Here is a 26,872-nt window from a genome sequence, read left to right on the forward strand (position 1 = left end):
TAGAAATACTGAACTGGGAGGTGGTGGTGCAGGGTTTTTCAGCCATTGGAGCAAAGAAAGATAAGAGCCTTATGTTTAGGACATTTAGACCCCTTGACCATCTCACCATACAGTAATTTTTAAACTTGGATTGCAGTAATACAGGAATCCAGTGGAATGGTTAATTGTAGTTGTGGAGAAAGGAATTACCAAAATTCTGTCTCCATGTTTTAACTAGGGGAATTTTAATGAGGCATAAAACTTCAATCATGCGACTGACCTGTGGGGCAGAGTGTAGAACATATAATGAAACAGAAATAGAATTCTGAAAAAAAATTATTACCTTATCTGGAATTTACATGAAGTGTTAACAGGAAATTATGCAGCAGTTATAAATGAAAAATATGGGATTTAATGTACTTATTAATAAAGATTTGTTACATACATGATACCAGTGTCCCAAATCTGCTGTCCGCAGCTGTCCCCAATTTCTTATTTCTCTGTCCTCAAATGCATTTAGTGTCTTCTTATTACTCTGGAAGCTAAGGCCAATATCCATTTAACACCAGTTTCTAAGACAAATGGAAACATCTTTGTGTAGAGGTCGAGGACTGAGGAATTTCCCTTTTCTACAGCATTCAGACACTCATAAAATTCAGAGTTTTTCATTTGGAATTCAGTTAATGTTTTCTTTGGATTTGTAAACCTTCTGTGATGAGGAGGAAAGAATGAGCACATGGTAGGTCTTAAAAAAAGGGGAAAAAAGCCCTCTCCATTGAATGAAAGATGAGTAACTGCCGAATTATGCTAGTATTGCACTGAGCAAAGAAATCACACTGTGAAAGTTTATTACCTTAGCTACTATCCGGCTCCATATGGAGTCATTATGGCCTAGAGTCTCAATAGTGCTCCTAAATTGACCTCACCATAATGCAGCTGTGCTTCCAGGTATTAAAACCTCTCTCATATTTCACTGAATATTCCCTAGGGGATCCAAGGTTATTGTAGTAAAAACTTTAAAATTTGATTACTTTGTTCTTTGACAAAGAATTCAGTAAGAACATCATACAGCCTGCACATGGAAATGTATGAGTTATTTCTTTTAAATCAGTTCTTCTTGCACGCTTGTATTTTTGCATTCCTACCCTTGTTATTTAACGGTAATTCAGCTGATAGAGCTGGTCGTGTTTGCGTACGTTACGCAGTTACCTAATTGACCCACTTTCTTTGTAAAGCCACTCCGAGCATAGTGTTGACCTTAAAATAACACCGTGATACTGCACCTAAACCAGCCCTGACGCTGGGGCTGAACTTCCTGTCCCTCTCTGCAGACGCCAGTGATGGGAATTTACATTAGCACATTTGAAACGACAATTTAAAACATTGTGCACCCAGTAAGTGAAGAGTTATCAAAACAGGGACATAATGGAAATGGAGGAAATAGAAATGAAGACAGCTTTCCTTGCAACAAATTCATCCGCTTGCTTGGGACCATTATTCAGACAAAACAGACAATGCAGTCAGTGAAATTGTCACCTGAAGAGGAGGACATAGTAAGGTCTATTTTTATATATTCATATATACATTAAGACAATCTATGGGTCTTTTAATTTTTTCAGTTTCCATAATAATAATAGTGTAGGATGGCATATATTGGAGATTATTTGAAATACAAAGACGGTGTCCTTTTTTTTTCCTTTTTTTTTTCTTTTTTTTAACAGTAACAGAAAAATTTCAGCAGAAATATAAAAGAATCAATCTTTGGACGAAGTCCACCTTCTCTGTTCCCAGTAAAATTGAGCAAGCTCTCTTTCCTACTGCCTTCTTTAGTGATTTGATTGCAATGGATTCTCTGCCTGCTGTACTATGAGTTTTATGATTCTGTGAGAAAAGATGAATATAGTGCTATAAATCTTCCTTCTGAATGCTATTTTAGCTTCTCTAAAGATATTGTAATCTAGTCTATCCATGCTATTTGCAGAAAAGCAGGAGATGGAGGTTTTTGTTAGCCAGTGACTGAAGTTTTCAGAGCATGGACTCCATCTGTGGGCCTGGAGCTTCATATGGCCAATCACTGGTGTATGTGTATTTTTTCCATTTTCACTTGTGCAGGCAGAAATGGAGAACTTTATGTGAAAATATGGTGCAACTTTGCGCAAATAAAAGGTGTTGCTTAGAGTTGTATTAGGAAGTCCAGTGGTACAGAGAAAGGATCAGCTATGTCCAAGGCCATTGCATTAGTTGGCAGGGGATATGTTTGGCCTTATAGAAACCTCTAACCCAGCAAAGATGGAATGGGTCTTTTTCTTACCATAATGCTATTGTGAGAATATAAAACATTTACATTATGAAGCAAGGGATATAAAATGAAAGCATGTATGGGTTTTTCTGAGGAACACAACAGCTTCTGTCCTTCCTCATAAAGCATAAATACTCTTACAGTCAGTCTTGCTTTTTTCTTCATTAAATTATTAAACTATTGATCATTTTAGTTTAAGCTTTACCATGGGCTGTCAAGTCTGAGAATCTCTGTGTATGCAAAACCCACTTCCACAAGGTATTATTTTTAAATGATATTATTTTAATGATTTATCATAAAGAATGATCTTCTATATTGCTCTGATAGCCAGTAAAAGTTAAAATATTTAAGTGTGCAGTATAGTTAACTTGGATAAGTGCAGCATTAAAGTAGATACACATTAGCTGATATGAGGCATCAGAGGTAAAATCAAAAGGATCAAATTTGACAGAAGAGCCCCATTTAATTTCTTCCAACCCCTGTGGTTCTATTGAATAAAATGTACTTTAAGTACCTTTCTGGACTGCACTAACATCTGCTGTTCTTGGAAAACAGTTTTTGCCAGAGATAGCTATGTTACTGGGAAATGCTGGCCCAGAATGGCTTGCAGGGAGGGAGCTGTCTTCTTGTAATATTCTTACTAATTAATTCCCACAAGACTTGCTCCTGGGCTAACTGGTGTGAGCCCAGCAGTGTGAAGAGGTTAGCTAGGAAAGTCACAGGGAAGGATGCGGTAGCAGCAGCAGAGCCCATGTGTGCACGCACATGTATATCCCCCCGCAAGAGGGAGGAGAACAAAAAAGATGTATGAAACAGTCAAAGATAGACAATAAAGGATAGTGACTTAGTTCTCTAGTAGCTGTGGCTCTTCCAAATTACATACTGGGTTCTATAAATTATATCCAGTCTGACCAATTGGACATCTTCCCAAACCTAATGAACTTATCATAGCAAATCACTCAATATGACTGGTTTTGATTGTGTAAGTTTGGAAAAAGAAATCATTCTTGAAGCAGTTGGGCTACCCACTTATATCTGGAGTCCTATCATCCCTCAATAAAATTAATTGCCAGTGGTCAGATCCTGTGTGCTTCATGTTTGTGTTGACTTAAGTGATGGCAGTCTCTGAAACAAGCCAGGGTTACGTGAGTTTACGTGTATGTGTGTGTGTTTGCATGAGCACAGACACACATGCCCGTACACACACTGCACATATGCACATACATTTTCTAGGAACCCTACTTTCAAACCACTTCCTCAAAGAAGAAGGGAAAACCGGTTTTAATTTCACAGAACTGACCAGGAGAGATAATGAAGTACTTTCAAAACTCTTTATGTGTGGAAGCCCTAGAGGCAAACCCCAGAGCTTTCTTACTTTTAGCAACCAATTACTGGGAAAAAAAAAAAAAAAAAAGGAAAAAAAAAAAAAGAGTTTCCCCAATTATGAAGTACACTAATGCAGACGGCACAGACTCAATTTCACAAAGTGTATTGGAAAGGCAGCATTCACATAATTAATGAGAAAATGCTGCATGTGTTCAGGCCTTCTGTTAATTGATTAAATGAGTCTATGTTTAAATCTGATTATAATCACACTGTGGCAGTACAATTGAGCAAGTGTGTAAGAGGTAAAGGGGCTCTCTCGTCCTCTCTCTTACACTCTCGGCTATGTGGATGCATCCTCCCTCCTGCTCCCCCTCCCCAAATTGTAAGAAAAGGATGAAAATTGGGCTAATAGGAAAGGTAGCAGACTTCCCCGTCGAAAGCTGGATAGCTTAATCACAATTACTTGAACAGTTTTTCTTGGTTTAGTGTCTCGGTTCCTGTTTAATCCATCACTTGCACTTGTAAAATACACCGTGCTTCATAGCAAACGTCAGTTTGATGCTTATTGTGGTTAACAAGTGCTGGTTAGTTTTCCCGCGGTGTCATAATAAAACACAAAACCTGCCATGTGCTTGTCATTTTTTTTTAAAGAAGGCCACAGTGTTCCCTAAGGGTTGTGAGAGAAGTTCATCCCATTGAACTGGTCAGCAAGATATCATTAGCTCGTTGTGTACATGAAATCCAGGGGTTAGAGCACCAAGCGTCACAAGCCAGTTTCTTTACCTCCTTGAGCTGATCAGAGGATCAGAGTATCAAGGAAGGATTAGCACTGACTTGGGATTTGTGTGATTGGTTAATTTATTGCGGCGATGGCAGGCCTTTCATCTATGGCAACATTTAATCAGCACGGCCATGGAGGCTATTACGGGTTAGCTCTTTTCTCAAGTCAGCCAGGGCTGCACCATCAGCCCTATCACAATTCCCCTGAAATTTCCAAATTATCTGGAACAGGCTTTAGCCTCACAGTAATAAAAATTAGAAGAGATTCCTGATAGCACTGGTGGAAAAGGCTTTCACTTGCACAGGGCAAATTATAAATAGTATGAACGTGCACTTTAAAAAAAAAAATTCTCCACCTCTTAAGAGATGTGCAGGACTTATCACCCCTGCTCTGATCCAAATCCTCGTGGTTGAAAATTTATATTAGATTTTATCAGTGAGGCCTAAGTCTAGAAAAATCAATGAAGGTTATCTTTTATGTTGCAGGAACTTGTGGAAATATTGATTTTCATTTTATAGTGAATTTGGAGCATGAGTTGGTAATCACTGCTGAGCTGACTACAATGTTTGCCTACTGTATCTTTTACTGAGTTTTGCTCAAGTATTTAAGATAGTATATTCCTGTTGATTTTAGCATGTAGTTTGAAGTCAAATGTTTCTTAATACAAGTTGGTGCATCTCTTGTTAAATAATGTAATCCTTCAGTGTAATGGTGATTAGCTAATGTCTGTTGAATGATTTCTGAATTTAATAGCGATGTTCAGAATGAGAAAGAGGGAGATTTCAGGACTCACCTCATATATCTTGCTTTTCCTTTTTCCTTACCAGTCACTAAAACACTAAGTGAAATACAAAGTATAAGAGAATATAATGAAAAATAAGACGGAAGATGCTAAAAGATAAAATATCCATGTATAAAAAGAGTTAGGAACCTGAATAACTGCTAGTATAAATTATAGTTATTCAATCTGTTAAGCATTAAATCTTTCAGAACTAATGAAAGCTAGAAAAACTTCTACTGATAAAAGATACTGTGGCCACAGTTTATTAAATGAGTCTAGATCCTTCATCTTGGCTCTTAAAAATGCTTTTAACTAAGTAAAACAGTGATTCAGAGAGTGATTTTAGAGCTTTTCTCATGTAATGCCCTTACTCACTCTCTGTGGTTTTTATTTGTATAGAGTATATCTGCTTTTGATGTCATTTCTATTGGCTGTGATCTGTGCAACTGATTTTAATATGGATTAATTCTTCAAAAAATGATTTCAATATTCAAATAAATCTGTCCTGCCAAATTTATGCCATTTTTGTTTTGATTTCAGGTAACATATATGTGATTGAGTTCTTTCAGACCTGATATTGGCAAAGGAATTTTTAATACCTCCTTCACACAATCTAACTCTTGGTGAAGTAAAATAAAACTTCATGACTTTCATAAGATAAAGCCTAACTGACCACGAGTGCTTAAAACAGGGATACTCTCAGATAAGTGTTCACTGTTAAAGCAAATATTGTTCAAAATAGTAGGAAAAACAAAATTATAGCTAGTTTAAATAGATAGATTTTGGAGTATGGGCTCTGCTTTTTTCCTCCTTCCCAAGTGCTTTGGGCAGGACCTGTTGTTCCCCGAGTACAGAAGTCACAACAGTAGCAAGTACTTTGCCTAAGCGACCTTTTCAGCTTCTCAGGGATTTAAATCTATAACTCTGTAAGGATGTCGAAATACATTTTTTCTGAAACATTGGTGCAAGGAAATACTGTTCCGCTGTGAGAGAAATAGTGAAGCTTTTTGCAAAGTACTTGTCCTCAAATGCAGGTGAAGAACATGCTGCAGGTGTCCCTGAGCATAATCTCTAAATACATGGTCATTATTAGCTACAGCAACCTTACAGGAAAAGTTGTATGAGCATACCTGCCTGGATCTCCTCCTGGTTGGAGCACCTGCGGCACAATGCTTGGGGAACATATAAGGATGCACTTAACCAGGATGCACAGATGTATAAAATTCTACTTCCTAGAGTGAACTGTGTGTCACTGCATTTATTTACATGATATTGGCATCCTTCCCCAAGTTAATGATGCCCTATTATGCTTCTATTGCTGTCATTATTTTAGTATCCTAACTTCTAGCGTTCTTCTTGAGTATTGTAGTTGGTATGTCTTTTGCCTGGTCCCATCCGTTTTCCTGCAATCACAGTCTGTTCATATATTACACAGAAATGGTGCAGATTTATAAATATGAGCAATGGAGTGTCACTGATTTCAGGGAGCGAAGGATTGTGTCCACTTTGTGGTTTTCCATGTGATGATTAAGCTGATTGGTATTCCTTTAGTTGGAAATAATTTTCAGGAAAAGAGAAATGTAACAGATTGAAGTCTTTACTCTCTGGGCATGGCATTTGTCTGAACTATGAATACTGATGGTATATGTGAAAGAAATTAAGGGAGGTTTTACCCACTGTAATATTAACTTCTATAAAGTATGATCAAATGGAAAAAGGGGTTTTTTTTCTTCCTAGAGGTAAATTTTTCTGTGATTCAAAGCCTGCAATCCTTGAGCTTTGCCCCACAGAAACTCCTGCTGACTCCTCTGGTATTTTGAACTGAAGTAATGCTGGAATAAACACTTGAAGGGTCAGTCTTAATGTCTAAAGGAGGGAAAAAGCATAGTATTTTTTTTTTTCTTTAAATTCAAAAATGAACTTATTAACATCATAAAATCTTTGACAGTGGAGAAACTTCAAAGAAAGGATGACCTGCAAAGATTGAGTTAAATTCTGTTATCTGAACCACAGGTGCAATTCCTTTTGATATCAATGGGAACAGTGTCTGTGTTGCTGAGAGTAAAATATGACCTGTTGTCTATTTACTTGTCTATTATGAAACTACAGATGAGCCTGCATAACTGAACAGATATGCCTGGACAGATTTGATTGCCTTTGTTAATTGTTAGTCTTGAACCTGGCATTTGCATGAAATTACACTGAATATTTTATTTTGCACACTTTAAGCCGGTTCTGAGTTTAAATAAAACAATTAAAGGGTTCATAACACATAAACGTTCCAAGATTTGGAACGTTTTGCTGTATTCTCTATTTTATTATCATTATTGATTTAAAGAATAAGGAGTGTTTGGGTCTTTTTCACAAAATCAAGTCATATTTTGCAAAATCATATTCTTAAAAAATTTACCAAAATTGGAAAGACTATTTTTTTCATTACTGAATAATATATTTCCACGAAGTTTTCTTTGAACCGCCTATAGATTCCAGCAGTGCGCCTTTTTTTATGATTCTTCTCTGCTGCCATTAGTTACACACCGATGAGAGACTGCAAAATGATTACATATGACAATCATCTGAAGCATTGCTACTGTTAGAAATAAACCTTACTTAGCTGATTTTCAAAGTGGTAATTTCCAAGTTTGGCTCTTAGTTATAGCTTTACTGTAAGTTTTTGTTAGTTAGGCTTTAGGAAACATTTTAGATTAAGGTTGAAGAAACGGAGATTTGCAGTCAGATGATGAGATTCTTGTGTGCTGGATTCCTGAGGTTTACTGAGCAATTTATAGTAACAGAGCAGAATCTCCCCCCAGGGATGGCCTCACCATTACGAATCCTGTGTGCAGGTCATGATACCCTCTTGTCATGGTTTCCTGCTGAAACCAGGACACCTCTTCCTTTTGAATTTTTTTAGAAACGCTGTTACCTGCTGTAAACCCTATGACTCTTTTTATTCCTGGTCAAGGAGAGCAAATACCCACAAGAAAGGTTGGCTTCTCTGGTGGAGTTCCCCCAAGTCTTTAAAGGTTCTTCAAGGAAGAAAACATTTGACCCTGCTTTGCCCCCAGGAAGACAAGTCCTTGTAATTGACCTGGAGAAATAAATCACATACATAGAAATACTGTTTTCCTTTCAAAATAATTACATACAACTATAGCATAGCCAAAGGAGTTGGGATCCATACCTACCTGGTAAGAGATAGAGTCTTCAAGTCAGTTGGTTAATAGGCGAGTTAGGCAAACACAGCAATTTAAAGGTAAAATGGGGTGTGGGGAATAAAAAGTCCACACAAAAACTTGATGATGTGGTAACATTTGGTTTTTTTAAAAAAATCAGCTTACTTGGAATAATATAGTGGAAAACTAGGATTGTTATATGATCCTAGAATTACTGAAGAATTGCTTATATGTTTAGTATGTTGACTAGCCAGTACATTTCTAGATTATTTTGGACCTATTCCTGGAAAATAAGCCAACACTGATAAATAGGCTTGATGTTTGGAAAGCCTCTAGGATGAATCTAGTGATCATAGTATTGTAAATACGAAATTTCACTCTAGAAAATGTAGTCTATTTGACTTTATAAAAAAGACAGATTTTGAAAAAAAATGTAAAAGGTAAGTTACTTTGAACGCTGCATATCAAATTAGTTACATAAAAATGGGAAGTATTTCAAAGTTGGAAAAATACAACTGGAACGTATCCTGAGTCAGAGAAACTAATTCATGGCATTCTCCTCATGGATGTTTTCTTACCTATGTGTATTCCAGTACCGTCCTTACATGTGTTGTGCTCCTCACTCGTCCTGATCCAGAACTTCAAATTAGCTGGAGTCATTACATCCACCTTAAAAAATTTTGGCTGAGACCAGAGGTGTTTTTTTTGCCCGGTGCCAGTGGTTTGTCCTTCAGTTTTTGTACAGTGCAGGCAAGGTCTGTGAGGTTTTTTTGAAACGTAGCATTTATTAAGAAGGAAAAATAGAAAGCTATGTTACTCACTTTAACGGGTTGAATTTTCTGTAAATAAGAATAGCATATATTAAGATTTCTAACTTCTAACATCATGCACTGACATACACATTTATAACTAAGAATCCAATTTCTTTTTTTAAACCAGTTCGTTTCTCAAAGTTTGGGACAATTCAAGGCAAACTTAAAAAATCTTAGTCAGTGTTTCCTTTTAATAAAATTGAATATTGCAATACTGATATGTCACTAATCTTAAGATACTTAGTTTGGTTATTCTTCCATTTCAGTTGTAAATGGCATTGTTAATCTAATGTACTGGATGTTTGATAACCTTCAATTTAACATGGACAGCATTTTAAAAAAATCATAAGGTAATTTACACACTACTTCAGTCACTTCAAGTTATATGGGCTCAGTTACATGTAAATTTTGCTTTTATAAATAAAACTATGTTATTATTAATTTGTTCAAGTTACATGCATGTTATTCAGTTCTGCAAAAGTGTGCAGGTGAAGACCTTTTAACTGTCTATGTTGAATTGACTGAAGTGAATGCTGTGAAATATCAGGTGAGTATTTCTCGTTCAGTAGGAATCAATTGATATAGTGCATATTTGTCTTAAATGACTTGGGAATGCCATAAAGAGTTGAATTCCGCCTAGTAGTGAAGGGTCTCTCTTAATTACATGGTAGGCATGAAGTAAAAGAATCAATGTAATTGATGTCCATGGGCGACGTCCTGCTTCCTTCACTTCAAATACAGAAGAATTTCCATGGGTTCAGTTGTTCTCAGCAATGAGCTGTGGAAGGCTTTACAACTGCAGAGAATTTCACTTTGTCATGACGCTGCCACATAGATGTTATAAGGAAACCGTCTCAAATATTCAGGTAGATACAAGTATAAATCTGATTGTAAAATCACTGGCTACTCTTGTAGAAAGTAGAAAGTGAATTTTCTCATTTGTCTGAATTTTCTTGCACTTCAGAGAGATTTCAAGTCCAATACCTGCCTACTAATTTTCAAAGCACTGTGGTTAATACATTGTTTTGTTAAAACGGCTGGCAGTCTTCTGTGCAGTACTTAAGAAACAGAAGCTTTAAAAAAAGCATTTTAAAAGTAGCCTGTTTATAATGCACTGTAGAGAAATAATTCCTCTGGCTAATATCCTATTTGCAGTCAAATCATTTCATAACTAAAAGAAAAAAAGCAGTGGTGGGGTTTACTAGAAAGCATCCCATTCCTGTTGTCAAGGTTTTAATCAAAATCCCAGGCCTTGTCGAGTAATCTAGGGATTTTCTCTTGTGTTTTATTAGTTGTTTTTTGAACTATAATCCCAGTAATGAGCAAGTAACAAAACTCAGCTGTACATACGAAACTACCACCTATCGCAGTCCTTTCAGTCTCAAATAGGATAACCAGAGCATAACTACTGTGAAGCAATACAATTATGAATTTCTTGAGGGGGAAAAAGGAGAGATAAGTGCGCGGAAGTCAGCTAACACTGATGCATGGGTGGCTACAGCATGCAAAGGGTTAACAAGATTTTCATTTTAGATAGTTGCCGTAGTAACAATCAGAGAGCTCAGGCTGTATCTTTTCTATTTGTGGGGAATGTTTAGATTTACAGAGTAGCTCAGCTTATTATATATCTGCCTTGATTGCTGGATAAGGTTCGTTGATTAAAAACAGAATAAGATGCATTTTTATAATACTAAGGGAACCCGCCGCCCCCCGCCCCCGCCTCACATCACTCTTTGTCCAGATCTCTCTCTGCTCTCCCCGCGCTCGCCCGCCGCCCAAGGTGTGGCTGTAAATCAAGTTTCACTTGAACTTTCAAGGAGCAGAGGCCGGCGTCGCCTGCGCTGCGTGCAGCGGGAGCGCTCGGTCCCGAGCATCCCCTTTCTCCTTCCCGCAGCCGATGTGGACCGTAAAGCTGTGCCACAGCCAGCGCCGGATTTGAGCCCTGCTTCTTTTGTTTCACGTCGCTCGTTCGCCATCCACAGCTTAGCAAAAGAAAGTTTGATCAGAGGTCACCTCCGCGGCAGAGGAGCGAAGGGGCAGATTTTCGAGCGTTCGTCTCCCAACCGTTCCCCTTGGGATTAGCAGGAGCCGTCAGAGGCTCATGGGTTCCGCAGGCGTGGCCGCCTCCCTTCAATGTGCAAATGGGATCTGAGCTTGTGAAAACCAGGCAATTGCTCATTTCCTTCCCTTGAAAACGGAGAAGGCTTGTGAGCGCCGTCGCGGGGTGCCGGCTGCGCGGAGGCTGCGGTGACCCTTGAGGCAGGCGGCCGCCAGGCGAGAGCGATGCCCCGCGCTGGCGGTGGCCTCCGCACCTCGCCTGAAGGCCCGTATCTCCTGGGAGCAGGAGGAGAGACCCTGCTCGGCTGGGATGCCGGGTTCAAGCCTGCCTTGAACAGCGGCTGCCAATTTGTGCCAAGGGATACGTGGTAGTTGTTTGAGACGGACAGGGTGGCTGGAGCGCTGTGGTGTTTAGTGCCAATTTCTGTGACAACAAGAAGAGGAATTCTGGTGTAAAGTTTTACTGACTTCTGTAGCTTGATAGCCTGGACTTCTCTGATTCTGCCAGTTTCTAAAGCTTTTGCTCTTTTAGAGCCCTTGATTTTTCATACTGCTGATGCTGCTTGTTGGCTCCGCAACACGTGCACTGAAGAGGGGCTTTCTTTTCCTTCTGTTGACTTCACTGGGATATTGAAGTACTAGGAACATTTGGAAGCTGGCTTTTTTTCTTGCTCAGGTATCTGCAAATTGATTTGAAAATTTTATGGGAAGCGGAAGGCATTTGATTTGATTTTCTTTGAACCAGGAAAGGCCTTCAAGGAAGAACTACCTTCTGGAACTAAAAAATCATTATTTGTGAAACTGGTCTGAGCCAACAGTAGGATAGTTTTCTAACCACTTAAATTCAGTCCACAGCGTAGTGGTACCCAGTGTCATTCTTATTACCACTCTTGAGTTCTCATTTCATAGAAAGAAAAAAAATAATTTAAAGAAAAAAGAACCAGACTCCTATGACCTAGGTGCAAACTTGTTCTTCTTTTTGATGCTCCCTACTTTTGAAAGTCAGCCCGCTTCCACTTGAGGACCTCTCCTTGGACTTGTCATGCCAAACAGAGGCTTTGCGGCTCCTGAGGGGTCCCATCGGAGAACACAGAGTTGCAGCACTGCTGTCCTCAAGTAGCTTGATCAGTAGACTGGTGACTGGCAAGAGTTTGACACCAATATTCTGTAGTCATAGCCGTACCCAGTTACTCCATTCATCGTTTTCACACTGTTTTGCTTCTACACATGAAAGTGAATGAATCCATCAGCTCCCATTAAGCACGTTGCATCACTCAATACCATCATTTAAACTTAGGATACCAGCCTGTGGATATCCATCAGTCCCAGAAACAGACATTGGTTCATAGTCGAATTCTTGCTGCAAAGAATTTCAAAAAATCAATTTATTTCTTTCTCAGAAAAAGATCCTTTAAATAAACTTGCCAAGCTGCCAGCTTCTTTGTTTATTGTTACTTATTCCAAGTGATAGCTGGTTTTGAGTTCCCTAAAATATGTTAAAATGGAAGGGGTTTGGGCTTCATTCATTGTCATTTTCAAGTTATAATCATAACACCAGGTCCCTGTCTCCCTTTCAGCCCTTTTATGTGTAAATGTTTCATAAGTATCTGAATGAATTTTCCAAGTAAAGTGCGTTTTCTTGCAACTGTTTTTACTTACAGAAAGTCTTTTACCCTTATACCCAGTTTCATTGTGTTCAAAACCAAAAGCCTGAAAACAGCATTCCTACACTACTTCTTTGTTTCCAGATTTTAAGATCTATTATGCATAGTGTAGTGCGTAATCATAATTATGCATTCATGATGATGTTTGTACTGGCTTAACTCAGGAATAGTGTGAGAAAGCTAATCTCGAAGCTACAGGCTGTTTTCCTGCACTTTAGATTCTGATCTGAGCTGTTTGTTGAGTCTTACTGGAACCAGAGCCCCGTACTCACCAGTCCTGCTGCTGGACTCTCCATCTTTATCTCCAGTCCCAGTGAAGAACCTTCACCCATTCTTTGAAAACTTCTTTTTTTCATGGAAACTTGCATAGTTGCAGTTCTTCATCTCACTGCATATAATCAGTACACTGAAGCAATTTAAATGAGAGCTGCGTTACACAACTGTCATACAAGCTGCAAAAAATGAGGACCCTTTTAATCTGCCATTGGGCATTTTAGGGAACTTCATTTTCACTTTTATGTGAGAACAGCAAAAAAAAATCCTCACGCTTTTAAGGCAGTAGGGAAAAAATGACCTGATTATGTGTAGCATATTCTTCAACTGGAAGAAAGTAACTGCTTGGAAGGTAAAGATGCTGCTCTGCTCAGTTCATCTTCTTGGTCCAAGCCTTCTGAAATGATAAAGAAAATGTAAGGAGCATTAGTCCATAATTCAGATCTGTGAAAGATCATATTGATGAAAAAGCACAGAATTTTGAAATGTATTTTCTCTGAAATCCCCATATTAATCAGTGGCTCAATACCTTTGTTATTTATTTAAAAATCTATACAAAATTCAATGGAATGGAAGAAAAATTAAAAACCCTAAAATACTGCGTAGTCATATTCTACTGAACTAATTTTCTTGTGTAGTCTGTTTTAATGTTTTGTGGTTTTTTTCACTGACAATATTTGGGAAGGGGTTTTCAGTGGAATCACAAAAGTTAAAATTTTTACATGTGTATCTTATGAAAATTCAACCAGCTATAGGAAATTTTACAACATTCTATCTTTGATAGACTAGAAAATAGAAATTATACTTCGAAGTGAATAGAGAATAACCAAAAATTCCAATTATTTCCAAACTTTTCCATCAATATTATATATATAGATATGAAGTTAATTCCTCTCCTCATTACTTGTAGACAAGAAATCATAGAGTAACATTGAAAATCACTAATGGAACCTTGTTCCCGTTTATTTTTACATAAGGAGTCAAGAATCATGCATAATGCAACAGTGTACCAACTGGCAACACTCTCACAGGAGATAATTTAAACTTGTTTTTTACGGACACAAGAAGCTGATTTTAAAGCCATCCCTAAGAAGATTGTCCTTGATTTTACATTATCCTGGGTGGGTGTTTCAGTTTCTTCCATTTACTATCATACTCACTGGGTGAAAAAATATCCTAGTGCCTGCTTAATAGCGATGGAATTTTCTACATGAAGATGTAAGGAGGAATTAGGTTTTACCCCATAATTATATATTAAATCAGTGTTAAAATACAGTTGTAATCAAATCCTTTCATATCCCAAGGCCACACATTTGATACAGTACATTGGAAGGTCAGAATACTTAGCTGAGTATACACCCCTTGAGATTCAACAGATGTACAGATACGCGGCCTAATCCCAAAAACGCATTCATAAGTCTGGAAGATCAGAATTGAGCCTTAATTCTCTAAAGGACTGCCACAATGTTGTGTGGTCCTTTCATCCAAATTAGAATGATTCATTATGTCTAGTCCATTAGCACCATCAGGCATAGGTGTGGGCCATAAAATCTGCATTAGGATTTCTAAATATGTCAAGGATAATCTTAAAATGAGATAAACTGGGATGTTTTAACTGAACTAAAAATAATTAATCAAAGTCATACACGTAGACTTCTGGTTGTTGAATCATGCGTTAAACTTCTACCTTAAATGATTATGCTGTCTTAACAAATATAAAACTTGGGCGGGGGACTGTATATTGGATTTATACTGTTACTTTAAAGTACTGTGTTTCCTGTTGGTAAAGCTACCTAAAAATATCTACTATAAACGTGCGTAAATATCTTAAAAAATCAGGAGGGAAAGCACAGAAGATTTTTTTCTATTCCCCAATTCTAGTTCAAAGGAGTTAGGTAGGAATTTATATATAATATTTTGCATGCATTCAGTGCGTGCACCACTGAATTTCAAGTATCGTGTCATGAATCATCAAGAGAATTACACTATAATACCTACACCATTAACTACAATACCTTTGTATTGAATATGTATTTCATAAAGGCCTCACAATATTCATTGGAAATATAATCCTAATAGAGCTACACTGGATTATACAGGTTAAATATTGGACAAGCATATACAGAGAACTTTTTATTTTCTACCCTTTCGGTTGTGGGGGAAAAAAAGTGAAAATAAAAAAGAATATCTTTTACATGCTAAGGCATAACTTTTTCTTACTCACCTTTCATGACAAAAACATTCACTTTTCTGAAGTAAAATACTCAAGCTGTGTTTGCAGTTCCAGACAAAGTAATAGTAATATATAATAGGCAGAATCTATAACTACAAACTAATCTATAGTTCTGTGTAATGGACTTTTTATAGAAGGCTTTATGCATGTCCCTTTTTATTTTTGTATTTTAATGGATTCCTTAGATAAAAATAAGTACATATAATACATGAAATTTGGACTTCTGGAAACGGTGGTTTAAATGATCCGTTCCAGGATAAGAAAAAGTACAACAGAGAAAAAAATCCAAAATTACTGCAAAACAGAAATTATTCAGTACAACACTGTAACTAAGCTGTAGATACAGCAATCACTGTGGATGGTTTCAGTGTAAATAGTTGGACAGTGGGACCAGGCAGAATTAACCCATATGCAATATAAATGCCTTCATGTCTTCTAGAAAAACCTCTGTAATTGTCTTCTTGATCATCTAGAATATCTGTTGTCACATTAACTACCCCAGGCCCAAATGGTCTTTGTCCAAATTAAGAGAGCAAATGTTAGATGATTAACAGGGATTGAAGGTTTATCCCGGAGTTTAGTCCCTCAGCCCATCCAGCGTGAACTCGATGTTTGCAGACTTGCAGCTGAGCCATACTGAGCAGAGTATTCATCTATTTGACATTAAAAATGTTTAGCAAAAGTGAAAGGAGTTACATTCAAGGAAGTGCATTTGGAAAATATTTACTGGCAAATATCGGCATGGTCTCATTAGTAGAAAGAGAGACCTAATTCTTAGAGTAGACAATAATTTCCAACAAGGAGGTTAACCCAGTTGGAAAAATGCACTGATAATTCAGTGTGAAAGTGTGCAAGCAGCACAGCATTATATCTTGACTAAAGATAAGTTATATAGTGTGTGATTTCATCAGTACAGGTGCATGTCATCTCTGAAATAGTATTATTCAAAGTATTCAACTTTACAGCAAAGTGGAAAGGTTCAACACCCACGGCAGATACCTGAGCACTAAGACACAATGACGGCAGGCATGCTACCCGCAGGTATCAGCTCAGCACGGCAGACTATCCTGATCATATTTACGCTGATCGCAGCACTGACTAAGTATACAGTTTCCTGGTGCTGGTCATTGTGTAAACACACAGTGCATGTGTGTATGTATATGTACGTATATGCACACACACACACTGCTTTCCAAAAGAATGAAATCAACAGGACAGAGTAATAGGAGAAATACAATGAGAGAGTTGAGTCAAGAGAGTGATGGCAAAATGCACTGCTGTCCATCCCATGCTCTTTGGGAAAGGGAGGAGTTATCTAGACATAGGTAGGTAGGTATATACAAAATGGAAGAAGGAGAAAGGTGGGAGGACAGGGCATGGGAGGAGCAGCTGCGGAGTGAAGCCAGGTGAAACGGCTTTAGAGGAGGGAAGGACAGGAGTAAAAAGCCCATCAACACGGGGTGGTGTGGGCAGGGGAAGCTCACGGAGTGTTCAGAGGTCCAGTTTCCAGCTTCTCCATTCATGTTCCTATCAGTTGGTGGTCACCTTCTCCAGGACCACATGGCAAGCAGCCAGAAGGAATCGCTGGGACCCTCAGCAAGGACCAAGCGCTCCAGAATCTGGATTAATTATTTTAAACCTCCCTAGTTCTGGGGGAGTTTGAAGATGGGTTCCAAGGGTATTCTGGGTTAAATAGAACAAGCTGAAGTTGCTTTTGAGAGCCACTATTTTGTACTTAAGTTACAGTGAGATTTCATTTATGTTTATTTTATAGATTTGAAAAAAATGCATTCTAGCTAGGTAACATGAAATGATCTCAACATTTAGCATACATTTGGTTTGCATTAGGGACATTCATCAGCAGGCATATTTGATATTAATAAAAAATTTGGAATCATATAGAAGTCATGACAAGTGTTGGAAAACATTAACAGACCTAGGGTGTATTTTTTTGTTTGAACATTTTCTTTGGTCTGCTTTAGGTTTGTGGCTATACGATGAAATGTATGTGCAGTTTTGTCACTTGACAAGTGATGATCTCTTGCAGTAAGCAGCAGGTTTCTCAGATGCAGGGAATCCCAGCTGCCTTTTGTGATTCCATCTGTGTGTACATTTGGGGGCTTTAGGGGGTTTTGTTTATTGAGGTTTTTTGTTTGTTAGGGGGTTTTGTGTGTGTGCGTTTGAAACATTTAAAGGCTTTGGTTTGACCACAGCCTCTTCAGATGTTAGCAATTCTTTTTCTTCTGCTATCACCAAAAAAACCCAACACACCCATGAAGAGACTCCCTTTTCAGGTAAGTGGAATCACAAAATATATAGCCAATGTAATGCATTGTAGACTAGGAATGATGCAAATTGACTCACGATCAGCCAGTCCACAGGTACAGCACTGCCATATTAACCACTGACGCTTCATAATGAGAATCCAGAGCCCTGGGCAGAAGAGATGTGAGGACTTTTTTCCTCCCACCTTGTCCAAGATACTGGGAAGTAACACTGACCCCTCCTTCTTTTCTCCACCACTAGTTTCATGGCCCATCACAAGCAACAATTTGTCTGTCTGTCTTTCTGCCAGTTAGCATGCCAGAACACTGGTTACATCTGTGCAGGTAAACAGGTTCTTATACTCTTTTCATTTAGCCATAAGACAAGCATCTGATGGATGATACTGAAACACTGGATCCCATAAAATTGTAAAGTAGTAACTAAAACAGTTATCCCAGGCTGTCTGCAGATTTAGGTGAAATTAACTGCATCTATTACGTTTGTATCAGGGTTTCAAAATATATTTTTTTTCAACCACAAGGACTAAGGATTGCAAAATTTCTCTTGCATTTGGTTTAAGATCTCACTGAAGGACATAGCGGGGGATGTGCAAACTGAAATCCTCTTGCAGTTGTACAGTTCCAGAGTAGGTGTTCATAGGCTGGAGACTGCTGTGTCTTTGCCTTATTTGGTGATGTTTGTCATCAGCATGGAACCATGGCACCGAAAACCTCCTGACATCTCCAGTCTTGTTGGAGTGGAGAGGAGTTGCCTCCGCATGTCTAGCAAAGAAAGCCGTGGGGCTGTGGTGCCACAGACCTTGACTGGCAGGGTTTCCAGAGAAGCCCTTGAGATAAATATTCTTCCAAGACTGAATCCTCTTTGGAAAAAGATAAGAGTTTTCAGGGAAGCTACAGAAATTGAAAGACAGTCCAGCTGACTGCACACAAATTGACAACAAAATGATGGTCTGTGTCTGTTGTCTGGGCTGTTTGGATGGGCTTGTCTTAGGGCTTGATTAATTTGTAATCAGTTATATGATAAATACATTGAGATAGTAAATGTAAGCGTGAGGTGATAAAGTGGAGTTACCACTCTTCTTATTATTCAAAAACATCTTAAAACATAATTAGGGATAGTTTGAGACCTATGCAACTCTCTGTTATTGGTCAGTCCCAAGGACCCCTTGGGAGACCTTCCCAACTGAATTGATTTGATGAGCTTATAAAGCTTTGCTGTATTGAGTATGGTGACCACCAAAGGTGAACTTAACCTCTCAAGAGGGCATGTTCTGCAGTTTCAGCATGTCAGAAGGTACGTCAACTCTGTGATGATCAAATTGAATTTAAATTGAATTTCGAAGTAGAAACCTCCGTCAGTGTATTAACTGGTGTTTTACTATCCCAGACTCATATCTGAAGTCACCTGAGGTATATTTACAGCTCTTCTCCCTGTACAGTCTTGTTTTTAATTGGCTACATAAAGTAACACTGCAGAGTAGGGCATGAGAACTTTCTCCAAGGGCACGAAGACATTTTGGTAATGTTCTGTATCTTTCATGGGAACTCAGGCTCTTCGGAAGATTTAGAAAGAAAATCTGTTTGCGGGAACCAAAATACAGTTAGAAGCAAAGCTCTTGAGTCAGTCTCCAGCAAGTTTCCTCTGTTTTGGTGAGAGTACGTTAAGGAAGTAGTTTTGGCATTATGGAGGCCTGTACTGCTTGAAGAAAAAAAAAGGTGAAGATAGAAATTTAGTGATTTTTCAGTGAATGGTACAGCTCCTGAAATAATGTTGAGCACTTTTTGGAACACCATGCCTGGGACAGGAGGGTCGTGTCACAGCGACTTACTGAACGTCAGCTCAGTACCTCTTTCGTGCTCTGGCACAGCTTCTTTGGAAACAGCTAGCAACAAGGGGCATTTGACATCAGAATTTCATATATTTCAAACAACTTGCTCATACCGTATTTCTCTTCAGCATGGGGGTTTCCTCAAGTTTCTGCCAGGCCACACACATCATATGTTAGAAATCTTTGCAGGGAAGAGCCCATCTAATGTTACGTGTCAGCACTGATTCCTTTTAGCAAGGGTGCAAAACTATTTTCGGCCTGCTGTGATGGCTATTTTTATCTCCATTAACCTCTTGACTGAATGTAAACATTTATTGAGGGTTACCTCCCTTGTTTGTCCAGTTGCTTCAAAGGTTTGTGAAAAGTGGATGCCTGCCTGACCTCTTTTATCCTCATTAGCTGATTCTAATTATTCCCTGAGAGATCACAGTTTTGACCCTGTTTGTCCTTGTCAAATTTGTCTAGTTATGGCCTGAAGACATTAGCAGAAATTGCATTTTCAGGTAAAAATTATTGAAGTATAGAATACACACTCTACTTATTGTAGAGCAGTGAACAGTGTTGCGGTTCTATAATGTGCCCTCGTTTCCAAAATGTGAGGTTAGTATCGTACAGCCCCATTTTATGGACACCCACGTTAGCAGGTCCCTATGATTATACTTAGGAAGTAGGCAGAATGTTTTGTAAGCTTTTGAGAAATTTGTAGAAGTTCTTTTGGAGGGAGAAATAAAATTTTGTTTGGTTTTTGAAGTCTTATTTTTAAGCAGCTGTAATATTGTTGCTTCTGTGTCAAGAAAGCTTTTTTGTAAAAAAGGTATCTTTCTTAAGCTAGAGATATTCCTAACAGCACTGCAAAAAAAACATAGCATAAAGTAGCTAACACCTCCCACCACCACCGCTATTTTGGGCATGACCAACTAACTGTTACAGTACGACAAATACACTTTATGAATTACAGAATGATTTTCATAGTACTCTCTGAGAGTCAGAACACGAACATACTTTACTTCAAGTGGGATGGTGTCCCAAAGCTAAAGAGCTGTCGTGAAGAACATGTTGCCCTGCCAAGAGTTTCTTCTGTGTCAAGCCAAGAAAGCCCTTTTTCATGTTCCTCCGTGGATCTCAGCCGTGGTTGTACGGATGGGGCACGGACCTGGCAGGTCTCAATTAGGTATCTCAAACAGGCAGGTCCCAGGCTTCACAGGTTGTAACCAGTGCTTTAAATCCCACAGACACTTAGTGAAGATTAAAAAGCACTGGTGTAATGCGCTCAAAGCACGATATCCTGCTTTACGAGCGGGTTGCTGCATTCTGCACCAGCTTCAGCTTTCAAATGGATTTAAAATGTAGCCTCAGGTATAGCGCATTGCAGTAGTCTAATCTTGAGGTGATAAAGGCATGACTGATTTAACCATGGCTTCTTGTTATCTTGGACTGGGTCTTTTCATTTTAACCATTTTAGGGAAATGGCCTTTCCTGAATCAGCAGGCTTGCTTCAATTCTTACTATGTAATAAGGCACAACAAGAGCAAGCCTTTGTCAGTGGTGAACACTTCTTATGAACGTGTGAACCTCACAGGATGCCAGACCCCAAGAACTGCTGTGGTGGTCCTGACTCATCTAACAGCTCACACAATATGCCTGTGAGGTACCTCAAGGAAAAGCCATTGCCCGTCTCCCTTAGTGGAGCTGCCAAGCTTTACAAGCAGCCTTGTGAAGTTTTGCTTTCATATTAAATGAAGTTTATTTACATATCTGTGCAGCTTGGGAGCAGAGCTATGAGAGAGTGGGAAATTCTTTTGAGGTGTCCACCAGCTCTTCTGGGCTAGCAGAGCTGTGAGACGAAACACCCAGTGCTGCCTCTAGCCTATCTCTGGTGCCTGGAGACCACTCACAGCTGCTGAACTGATTACAAGTTTTACTGCCAAGCCGACCTGGAAGCTGATTTAGCAATCTCCATGTAGTTCTTTAAGTTCCAAAAAAGCCCTGTAAATGGGGGATGGCAAAGCAGACTCGTGTCCTGACTGCTGGTGCTCAGTTTACCTGCTGCTGCTGCTGCTTCACCTCAGGAGGGATGAGGCACCAGCTTGGGCTTCTCTTCTTGTCTAGAAGAAACAGGGACGGTGGCCTGGGACTAAGCCTATAATCATTGCACTTACTAAAGGAGAAATTAATCTCCATGAGAAAGTCAAACGGTATCTCTGGATCTCATTTCTTCCTCAGAAGTATGTGGTTAAGTATAATCCCTTCCCAGGACATATTATTTGTCCTGTCTTTGTAGATAATAAACTATTGCCCAGCACAAGAAGATCCTGATATCATTTGAGGCTTTTTGATACCACCTTAATGCAAATAATACCCTTACAGACAGGAGAGACACGGTGAAATGTCAGATGTCTGGTAAGAAGAAAACCAGAAATAGGAATTAGATCTTGTGAAAGTTAAATAATGATCCCTTCTGCACTTAAAAGATAGATTTATTTTTATTTATTGTTTTTAACTTGGCCTCCAACTTTAAGAAAAAGACTTGTTTGAATGTCTTAATCTTTTACGGTGTACTTGGAAAAGTCCACTACCTGGATAATATTGCACTGTCTTTGGATTGTGCTTGGGATTACCAGAGACTGAGAGCACGCATAAGCACAAAAATCATATTAAAGGCTTGACTGAAATGGCAGTTGGAGAAATCCAGCATGTGGTAGGAACATGTCCTGGTCCTCCTCTTCATTATTACTATGCAGTCATGCTAACATTCATGCTAAAGTTTGTATTTAATATGGGTATGATTCTCAGCTACGTGAAGAATAGCCACTGTTCTTTGTTTACATAGCAGCCATAGCGCTGTTTTGGTGTAAATGACACTAAAGTCTAGAGTTTTCTGTAATAGAAGATAGAGATGCTAGTTTGATTACCTCTCATCTCATCTCTTGCAGATCTTTTTCAATTCATGTCTCATTTACGTCATTATTTTTTGTGCAGCCCATATGTAAATACTTTGCACTGATTTCATAATTGGTAATATCAGGCTTCTTGATAATTTATATATGAACTTAACCAAATTTAAAAAAAAAAAAAAATTGTCTCGTTTATTAGCCAATTAGAAATTAGACTTTAAATTCAGATTTCAAATGCATGCAGCTGGATTGTGTTGTGGTTTAACCCAGCAGGAAACTAAACACCACACAGCTGTTTGCTCACTCCCCCTGCCCCAGTGGGACGGGGGAGAGAATCGGGAAAAAAAGTAAAATTCATGAGTTGAGATAAAGATATTTTAATAGGACAGAAAAGGAAGGGAAAATAATAATAGTAGTAATAGTAGTAATAATAATAACAAAATAATAATTAGAATATACAAGTGATGCACAATGCAATTGCTCACGACCCGCTGACTTGATGCCCAGCCAGTTCCTGAGCAGCAGCCCCTGGCCAGATTTGCTCCTACTTTATATACTGAACATGACGTGACATGGTATGAAATATCCCTTTTGCCAGTTTGGGTCAGGTGTCCTGGCTGTGTGCCCTCCCAACTTCTTATGTCCCCCACCTCCCTGCCTTCTCACTGGCAGGACAGTATGGCTCAGGAGTCCTTGACTTGGTGTAAACACTGCTTAGCAACAACTGCAACATCAGTGTGTTATCAACATTCTTCTTATTCTCATCCTAAATCCAAAACGCAGCGCTATACCAGCTACTGGGAAGAAAATTAACTCTATCCCAGCTGAAACCAGGACAGGTTGACTCTTGTAATGTTTCATATAAGCAAACATGCTTTCTGCAACTTCCAGTAGAAAAAGTAGTATTAGGAATTGACATTGCACGTCTCGGGTTGCAGTATTTTTATGCTAGGTAGGTATATAGTTGCTAGCTGTTATGTTCCTTTTTACTAATTTCACTCTTTATTTGTATCTGTTTTTCCCAACGCTTCTTGAAGATGAATAATGTCATGGAGTGCATGCAGAAGAACTGTGACTTATGCATAAATATTTGTATGAAAAATGCAAAATATGAAATGCAAACTAAGCAAGAAATATCATATTTGATAAAACAGTATTAGAGAATAAACAGATCAAAAAAACCTAAATATGAAGAACTGTAAAATTCAATATGTCATATTCTATCATATTAAAATACTGGTATATCATAAATTATATTAAATATATCCTATATAAGATTATGACTTTAATCTTATAAAACTAAAATATTTTAAATATCTTATTTTCAATAAATATTTTCGTGTATATTTTGGGAATGTAATATGTTCTGTGGTAACCCTTAATATACTTCACTACATTTCTAGAACAGTCATAGATAATAAATGTGGCCAACGCATCTGGAATGTCTATGTAAATACATGATTTTGTGTATCTTAAAATTTTTTAACTAACTCCCTTAATCATACAGAATATTGCAATAGAACATAGCTGGAGCCAACTAGAGAATTACTGGTGGAATATAAAAATAATTAATCAAATTCTCTTAGGTCAGGTTAGAATGTCTTGGACTGAATTATATCCTGGAAAAAAAAAAAAAAAAAAAGTTGTTACATGGTGACTGTTGCACTTTGTACTCTCTGTTGTGGTTTCATGCTTGATGCAGAGAAAAAGAACTGTGAAGTCTAAGTGGCATCTCAGTGCCATGTACTGACAAACTCAGGATTACCCACAGGGGTTTTGCCATTTGATTAGTAGAAGGAGTTAAGTGTTAATAAATTTGAAGCCTTTACCTTATCTCCTCAAATACCGAATTCTCTAAATATAGAATATGAAATATACACAGGAGATGGTTTTGTTAAATGTGCATCTCCTTGCCTGCATGCCTTTCAGGTGCAATGGATGTCATGCTTTACTTTTGTGCCTTTGAATTTATTAATACAACGTCTTTTATAGTCTTTTTGGAGACAAAGTGCAGTGAATCATTAGCATTATTATTATTTCAGACATAGTAAAATCACACATCAACACTTAGCAAAAGGGGAAAAATTCCATTATCCATTCAGAACAATTTCCTATGATAATACAAATGTTACCCAGGACAGATCTTTGAAATGGATACCAATTCTTTAAATTCTTTCCTGTCTGTTACAGGAAATAGTGAGATCCCATTGATAATGAAGTACAATGTGGCTAAAGTTCACTTCTAAACACTTGGCTCTTTGCTGTGAAAGTCATCTGCATTCCCTTTATAATTCTCAGCCACCAGAGATCTGCTTAATCTTGGAGATCTGATCCAATATCTTTTGGAAAAATCCTTGATAATAGTTTCACCATTCAATCAATGAAAGAACTAAAGCTTACTGCTTGTGTCTTCTTAAAAAAAAGTCCTGAGGCAGGGGAATAAGACCTTGGCTTATGGGTTTGGAGATTTTGTTGTTTGCAAATAAAATGATTATTACTATTATTATTCAAGTTCTTAATCAAGGCAAGCAAATGGCATCTGTTTGTTATCATCCTTCCTACAGAAGACAAAGGCTTCAGTCCCTATGGCACTGACTGCTGGCCCCAAGTGGTTGCTGGATGTGACTTGGCAAGGAGTAGAAGACAACAAAAACAACTGCATTGTGTACAGCAAAGGTAAACACAAGCCGATTTTTTTTCTCTACTTTCTTGTGTAAGGTACCGAGATAAAAATATACCTGTTGCATAACAGGAAAATGAAGTAGTTTGTCTCCCCTTAAAGTCAGAACAGCTTTCATTCCCGTTTTCCTACCGTGTTCTGGTTTTGCGCTTTTTTTTTTCTTCCTTTTAATGATATAAAAAACCCACATGGTGTCTGTAGTGTACTAAATGCTTTATAAACACAGAAGGACGTCAGCTGACATAAGACATACCATCCGTTTCTCTCTGAAAGTTAGTGCCTCTTGGGAAACATCAGTAAAATCTATACACTTTACATAGGTGAATTCTTTCTGACATTTTATTGGATATACTAGATAGCATTTCTCCATGTTACATTACATTGTAGACTACTAACTGAAATTTGGTTTTATAAGAAGAATGCGAGCTTGATTGGGCTATGATAAGACTTCATGTCAGCATGGTACAGAAGATAACTGGAACTGGATTTCAGGGTTGACACCTCTGACATTCCAGTCTCTGTGCAGTGGCATGACGTGATGATGCTTCACATCTTTCTGTCTTACGTGAATTGTCAGATTTACCCAAGTCAGTATGAGTTCTTACGAGCGCCCCCCAACCATGACACTAATCTACCACATCTAACAGCTACTTTGGTTCAAGATGCAAAGGCTTTTGTCTTGCATCTTGAACAAACCCAGAGAGCCTTGGGTTCAGTCCATGGTGCCATGGACTATGCGCCACGTTGTTTGGTCAGTCACTGTGAAAGCTCTGTAAATGTGATTATGGTATCATTACAGTATGTTTAGAAAAAAAACACCAAAAAACCCACCACTTAAGTAGATGGAATAAGAAAAACTTATTTAGTGTAGCTGGTTTTGGCATTCCCCCTGAAGATCAGGTTGCAAAACTATGACTTTCCTTCCTTGTGTTTCAATCACAAATCTCAGCACTTTGTGAATACTTCAGAACATGCACTGTTCTTGTTTAATTTCTTTTAGGTTTTATTTCTAACCAAACAGACCTACTGAGATCAAAGATTGTTTGCTGAGGCAACCTAGTGACCATTTCAGCATACAAGCATCCAGGCAAATAAGCACCCATATCAATATATTAACATACAAAACACTAATCATAACATCAAAGACTCCTAAAAACTTACTAGAAACAATTACAACTTGTTCCTATAATCATTGCAATTTATACACTTATAAGAGGATTGCTTTTAAACTGCCACAAGCCTTTGAAAGTTGAAACGCTGAAAACAGGGAATTTGCATGTTAAAAATGAGTTGCACACCAGGGTCTTATAAATTCTTTCTATTGTAATTACAGAATGCCAACACAGTCATTCTGCAACCTGAAACACCTGCAGTACTAGAGAACTGGGCTCAGATCTAAAAAGGGTTGAGCTGCCCTTCCTTCGCAGCTTGCTGATTGCTGCCCAAGTGGAAGCTGCAGCAAAAGGCTCTTGAGTAACAGTAACGCTTTTCTTGTGAATCCAGAGCTGCAGTTTGCTATTTGTAGTACTGAAGACTCACAGGCAAACTTTTCTGCAACAACTTTTTAATGTAATGGGAAATTACTTTCACTCCAAAATACAGCTTCTGCAAATTCCCACAGGATGGTGTCTTATCAAGTATTACATTCTTTCTGTAATTATAATAATACTTAGCACATATATACTAGTAAGACTTTTCATCTTCAAAGTACTATACAAACACTAACTAATTCATTAGACAGTTTCAGTGCTATCTGTCTGATTGAATCTATTAAAATACGATTATTTTTTTTTTCAAATAGT

The 26,872-nt window shown here is 38.2% G+C and overlaps 1 protein-coding gene across 2 annotated transcripts in view; it reads left to right on the forward strand.

Moving 5' to 3' along the window:
• Nucleotides 1-26,872, forward strand: part of ZFPM2 (zinc finger protein, FOG family member 2) — a 320,273-nt gene that overhangs the window by 187,532 nt on the left and 105,869 nt on the right. For both annotated transcript variants that reach the window (XM_049821554.1, XM_049821564.1), the window contains one exon: nucleotides 24,955-25,066. In XM_049821554.1, the coding sequence (XP_049677511.1) occupies nucleotides 24,955-25,066 (112 nt within the window). The remainder of the gene's footprint in view (nucleotides 1-24,954; nucleotides 25,067-26,872) is intronic.

Source organism: Accipiter gentilis, chromosome 2, assembly GCF_929443795.1.
Source record: "Accipiter gentilis chromosome 2, bAccGen1.1, whole genome shotgun sequence".
In the NCBI taxonomy this organism is placed as follows: Eukaryota; Metazoa; Chordata; class Aves; order Accipitriformes; family Accipitridae; genus Astur; species Astur gentilis.